The sequence below is a fragment of the Delphinapterus leucas genome, chromosome 19 (assembly GCF_059928025.1).
Source record: "Delphinapterus leucas isolate spDelLeu-1000000601 "Yukka" chromosome 19, BTC_Dleu_Yukka2, whole genome shotgun sequence".
Classification (NCBI taxonomy): Eukaryota; Metazoa; Chordata; class Mammalia; order Artiodactyla; family Monodontidae; genus Delphinapterus; species Delphinapterus leucas.
Window position 1 is genome coordinate 15,712,378 of NC_143147.1, and position 6,208 is coordinate 15,718,585.

The 6,208-nt window shown below is 48.3% G+C and overlaps 1 protein-coding gene across 19 annotated transcripts in view; it reads right to left on the reverse strand.

Moving 5' to 3' along the window:
* LOC149744783 (ATP-dependent chromatin remodeler CHD3-like) overlaps positions 1 to 792 on the reverse strand; it is a 25,188-nt gene extending 24,396 nt beyond the window's left edge. For all 19 annotated transcript variants that reach the window (XM_089899817.1, XM_089899818.1, XM_089899819.1 and 16 more), the window contains exon 1: positions 492 to 792. In XM_089899817.1, the coding sequence (XP_089755943.1) occupies positions 492 to 765 (274 nt within the window). In that variant the 5' untranslated portion in view covers positions 766 to 792. The remainder of the gene's footprint in view (positions 1 to 491) is intronic.
* Positions 793 to 6,208: the final 5,416 nt, after the last annotated feature.

Here is a 6,208-nt window from a genome sequence, read left to right on the forward strand (position 1 = left end):
TCCGGCCGCCAGGGTCTCCGCGGTCCCTCGCGCGGCCAGGGAGGGGGCCCTGGCTTCGCCTCGGCCGTTTCCTGCCTACCCCCTCCCCGCCGAGGGTTAAAAAAAAAAATCTCCTCCTCCTCCTCCCCCGAAAGCCGCGACCGAGTGGCCCGGTCCGCGCATGCAGCTCGCGCCCAGCGCTCTCCAACCCGGGCGGCGGCGGCGGCGGCAGCGGCGGCGGCGGCGGCGGCGGCGGCGGTGGCGACGGGGGAGGGGTGCGGCGGGGGAGGGGAGGAGGCCTGGCCCGGCGGCCGCCGCCGCCGCCGCCCGCCTGGACCGCCCGGACCGCCGCGGGGCGACGGGCCCGAGACGGCGCCCCGCGCCCCGGATTCGCCTCGGCTCGGCCGCGCGGTGGGTGCCTCGCCCCCGCCCGGGCCTCGCGCGCCCGCGGCTCCGGCTCGGTCTGGGGCGGGAGGGGGGGCGCGGGGGGGGGGGAGTCAGCGGCCGCTTACCTGGCGGCGGGGGTGGCGGCGGCGGCGGCGGGGGCAGCGGCGGCGGCGGCGGCGGCGGGAAGAGGTGGCAGCCGGGGGGGCTGTGGCGGTCGCGGCCCCGGTCGTGGCCCGGCCCGCGCCCGAGTACTCCCTCGTCGTCGTCCTCCTCGTAGTCCTCGTCGGCCGCCTCCACCTCCTCCTCCTCCTCGTCGCCCTCTTCTTCCTCCTCTTCTTCCTCCTCCGACACCACCATCTCCTCCTCCTCCTCCTCCTCGTCCCTCAGAGGGGAAGCCATCCTGTGGCTCTGGCCCCCCCACCACCCCCCCACCCACCGCCCGCCCGCCTCCCCCACCGCTACCACCACCACCTCCTCCTCCTCCTCCTCCTCCTCCTCCTCCTCCTCCTCGGCGGCGGCGTCCTCCTCCTCTTCACCGCCTCCCCCAGCCCCCAAAATCCCCGGGCCACCCCCCTCCGAAACCCCCCCCTCGGGGCCGCCGTCTGACGAGGGGGGCCAAACCACCCCCAAAAATTTTCTTGGGGAGAATTGAGGACTTTTTTTTTCTTCTCTCCTTCCTCCCGAGAGAACAAGAGAAGAGGATTAAAAAAATATATATATATATAAAAGTTTTCGACTTCTCTCTACCCCCCTCTCCGTTGCTTTAAATATATTTAAATTCTGAGGGGGGCGCTCAGAAATATTTCTCAGAGCTGAGGCACTAAGATGGCCGCCTGGAAATTATTTTTAAAACAACCCCCCCTGCAGCACCGCCACCCCCTCCGTGAAGAAAGGGAGAGGGGGGAAAAATCCCCTTTTAAAACAAAATGGCTGGCTTAATATTTCATTTTTCACCCCCCCCATTCTCCTCCCTGTTATACCCCCATCTCCTAGCCTCTCCCCAGAAACCCACAAATTTCTCCCTTTTTTATAACTGATTAGTGCACAGATTAATAGAGATATTTTCCTTGTGTACTGAGTGTGTGTGAGTGAGTGTGTGTGCGCGTTGGGGGGGGCATGAAGGATTTCTGCATAAAACAAAAATGGCTGCTGTGACTAACTCCCCCCTTATAAAAAAATATTTGAGGGGGGGCATTAATCAGTACTCATGCTCAGTCTGACATCAGCATAAATTGTTAAAGGTTAACTAGTTAGATACTAGTCCAACTAGATTTAATTTTTTTTTTCTTTACTAGTCTCTTCCTCCCCACCTCCCTTCTCTTAAAGAAAAGCTTTTTTTTTTTTTTTTCTGAATACTTCAGAAGGGAGTGGTTTGATGTGAAGGGTTTTTTTTCCCCTTCAGGCATTGAAAAGGAAAAAGATGAAATATATGTTTATATATAACTCTGTTTCTACATACCTCATTGAAGTCAAAACGCATTTAATTGTCTATGTATCTTTTAAGTGAGAAGGGGTACTGGATTTTTTTTTCTTTCTTTAAAAAAGTGATAGAAATCCTAGTGACTTTTGGGGGAGAGATATGAATAGATACGATGATTGAGTTTTTTTCAAAGGAGTCCATGTTTGATTCTCCCCTTTGCCCAGCCTTTTCAGTGATTTATAATTGTAAATTTTATCCTCACTCTTTTCTCCTTTACCTCGCCTTCCCCTCCCCCCAATTACTTGAATATAAAATTCATCTGACGTGGGAAATTGATTTAGGGGGTAAATAGAACAGATTTTTAGAATAAAGGGGAAAGAGTTAAGTCTGAAGATTGTGAAATTATTTTCTCTTTTAAGTCTGAAGTTTGTGAAATTATTTTCTCTTTTCTCCTGTTTTCAGTATATTTCCCTTCCTCCATGATCTCCAACACTGATAGAGTGGAAGAAACTGAGGTACCATGAAAAAGAAAAGTAACTGGGACTGAGAAAAGGAAAGAGGTAGGGGGTTACACTCAGATTTTCATCTGACTTTCTGACCCATGGTTTCCCACTGTACTCCAATGTTTATCTTTAAAGTGATATCAGGAATCAGATGGAAGGTTGAAAAGGAGTCCAAAAGTAGCGTTCTCATCCAGAGATTTGGTCAGAGAAGTCATAAAATAAAACTTGCCAGTTGAGCAATGCTAGCAGAGGAAGAAGGGCAAATAGCTCAGTTCAACCCTATTTTGTTCTTGTCACCCTTTTCTTACTACAGTTTCCTCCCATTCTTTTGATCTCACTTTGACCTTTTCTTTGCTTCCCATCCCATGCCTATGGAATCATTTCTCTCCTGGGTTATTTCTCTGTCTCTTGAGTATAGCTGCCAGCCACCCAGCAGCCCCTGCAGGGTTTGGGAGTACCTGAAGAAGGAGGGATAGGTAGGCAGCAACCAGAAAGTAATAGTGACAGGGCATATTTTTGCTGACAAGGTTTAAATATTCTTTATTGATGTGCCACCCCCCAACCCCAGCTAATGCTTTTTATTGAGCATTGATTTCCATCTTTTTCTTAACCTGGACTTCGGAGTTCTCTTGTTTCTGCTTCCATATCATTCCTGTACTGAGTGTAACTCCTATTCTCTTCCATTTGATTTTGTTATGTCCTCTTTCTCGGTCCTTGTGTACTAGTCCTTCTGGGTATCCCCCTCTTTCTGTACATGGGCTTCTGTGTATGTGTGTCTTTATTTTTTACCGAGACTGTCCTTTCTCATCCCTTGACTTTCAGGCTCTGTCACCTCTAAGTGACTTTCCATCTCTGTCTTCTTTCTGTTTACTTCTGTCTTCCGGGCTCTGACTGCGTGTGCCTCTTCCTCATGTGTGCCTGACTCCCCCTCTTTCTGGCCTCTTGGTGTGTGTCTGGGAAGAGTGTCCCCACGTGCATGTGGGCAGCCCTGCGCATCATGGTGCGCCCTCTCCCTCTGTGCTGAGCGCCTCTGCCTGCCTGCCTGCCACATGTGCCATGAGCTGCAGGTGTGGGGGGCGAAAGGTGGCTGTGTGCAACCCTGTACAAACATTCATCGTTCTCTCGAGTGCGCTTTGCATATGGATCTGTTAATTTGCCTGATTCTCCCTCTTGTCCATCTCCCCCTCTGCCTGCCTGCATCTCCCGTTCTCTCTTCTCTCCCTACTGATCTCTTGATTTTTCTTCTCTCCTTGTTTCCGCCTGCCCCTCTACCTGCTTGCTCCTAGCATGGTGTCTGCCTGCCTGTCTGCTCCTCCCGGACTGGCTGGCAGCCTCTTTCTCTCTCTGGTTGTCTGTCTGCTTCTCTGGCTGTTTGCCCACCACTCTCTCTCTAGCCATCTGTCTCCCCGCCTGCCTGTCTCTATCACTTTTTTAGTCTCCGTCTCTTGGTTTGTCTACCTTCCAGGCCCTACCATGGTTCCCTGTCTTGGTTTGCCTCTTATCTTGCCTTCTACTTGTTCCTTCTCTTCTTTATGTCTATTTAGTTCATGCTTTTTCCTGGCCTCCCTCTATGTATGTCTTCTTGCCTGTCTACTCTGCTTGCTTGCTGCTGTCCCACTGTTTAATGCTTGTATCTTTTTAGTGTGTCTGCTTATCAGCATTTTCTCCCTCAGCTTCCGCTGTTCCAGCATCCCATCAATGGTGATAGTCTCGCTACCGCAGACCTGTCAGTGACCCCCTTGCCCCAAAGTCTTACCTGCCTTTTTGCCATATCCCCTACCCTGCCTTCTCTCACTGCTTGCCTCTGTTTCAGTTCTTTCTTTTTCTTTTTATCTTTCTGGCCCCTCACACAGTCTGCCTGCCTCAATCTTTTTGCCGTTTTCCCAGTCTCTCCTTGTCTTTCTGCTTTTTTGCTATCTGTCTTCCTGGCTGGCCCTTGCTGTCCACATCTCGGCTTGCTTTTTTTCTCCTCCTTTTTCTATCAGCTTTTACATAGATAGTGCATACACATGGTACAAAATTTTTAAAGTACTAAAAGTATCCAGTATGAGAGTAAGCCTCCCTCCTACCCCCCACTTCCTCTCCCCTGAGGTAGTCACTACACATTTCTTGGATCTTGTTCGAGAGAAGAGTCTACACATATACGTCTAATTGCTTTTTGCTGCACTCCTTCCAAATTCTGTCCCAGTTTTGCTGGATGCTTCTTCCTCTGTCAGTCTGTCAGTACTCCTTCCCATTTCACTGGGCTTGTCATTTCTTGCTTCTTGTTTTTTTGACTCTATTTTATGGTACTTGTCTTTTTGATTGACTGCTTGCTAGTTACACGCTTTTACTACCAGGACCTGAGGTGTGCTTAGGAAGGGCTTGCTCTGTCCTAATATCCTGTTCTGCCCTGCGTCTTGAGTTGTCCTGATGACCACACGCCATTGCTGGTCTCTTCATCACTGAACTATGTATTAATTGAGAAAAGCCATGAAAGCACTGGTAGTACTGAAAAATACCTTGTAAATATAGGAACAATTAATAAGTACAGATGGTTTGTAAGCTGAGCTTACAGGCACATGGAGTAGATAGGGGCCCACTCTGCTTTTCCCAGTCTATATGAATTCTTTAAAGGAATATGAATCTAGATCCTTTTAGGTTCAGCAGTACTCTTAGGCTGTTGACCTAGGCCTGTCCAAGAAGTTTGTCTTCCTCCTAGTCTAAAAAACTCTGCTTCTTACTAAAACTTTCTCCCTTTTTCATCCTTCCTTCTGGCTCTTCTCACATGCCACCTTAGAGATGTTATAACTCCTTGGGGGAAGCACAGACAACAGCCTCTATCCAGTTCTCTTCAGAAAGATGATGGTAAAACTTTTACACACAATGCTCTGTTCTTTCATTTTTGCTTTTTCACTGCCTGTATTCCTGAATTTAACTGTTTCAGCCTCTATCTCTGTCTCTCTCCTCTTTTTCCCTCTCTTCCTCTCTCACTTCTCTTTTCTTGGTTCTGTCTTTCCTCTTAACTGTCTGTCTTGGGCTCCATTCTAGCCTCTCTTTCTGATTGGCCACCTTCCCTCTCTTCTGTCTGATTGGCCTGTATCCCTCCATCACCCCATCTGTCTGCTGGATTCTCCCTGTCTGCCTGCAATAATGTATGTGATAGCACTTTATAAATTATAAAGCACTGGGTAGTATAAAACGCTATTATCACTTTGTCTTCTTTGTTTATTGTTTTCTTTCTCTGTCTGCTTTCCTTCTCTCTCTCTCTCCCCCTTTCTGTTTGTCTGTCTGTCTGCGTCCCTCTTGGTGATCTTGCCTGCCTCTCTGTCTCTCTGTCAATAATTCTCCTTTCTCTCCTTGCCAGCTTGTCTGGGTTTTTTGCCATGCTTCTTCTCTGTGTGCTCAGTTCTTGTGTCTCTCCTTCTGTGTTTCCAGGTTCCTCTCTATTTCTTTTAGCTGTCTATTCTGTCTGTCCTGAGGCCTTTTATATGTGCCTGTGTGCCTTGCTCTCTCCAGCTGCTTGTGTCCCTGCCTGTCAGTTCCAAAGTGGGCACCACTCTGCTTTTTTCTATCTTTCTGTACTTCAAAAAATAAAAATAAAATAAAAAATTAAAATACCGTATAACTAATTGGTAGGAGAGAATTTTTTTGTTTTTAATGAGAAGACCATTAAGGAAGTGAGAACAGGAACTCAGGAATACAGCTGTCAAATGCAAACCAGAAATTAGATGCCAACCCCTGCTGCTGCAAAAAAAAAAAGAACAAGAAAAAATTGTAAGGGACTCCCAAGCCAATAATAAGATTATTTATTGAAAGCAAAAGCTAGAAACATCCAGAGCTATAGTTTCTAACCTTTTTTTTTTTGGATCATAGAAAGTTATAAACCCCTTCCCCCAGAAAAACAGTATCTACACAAAATACCACATATGTTATCCTG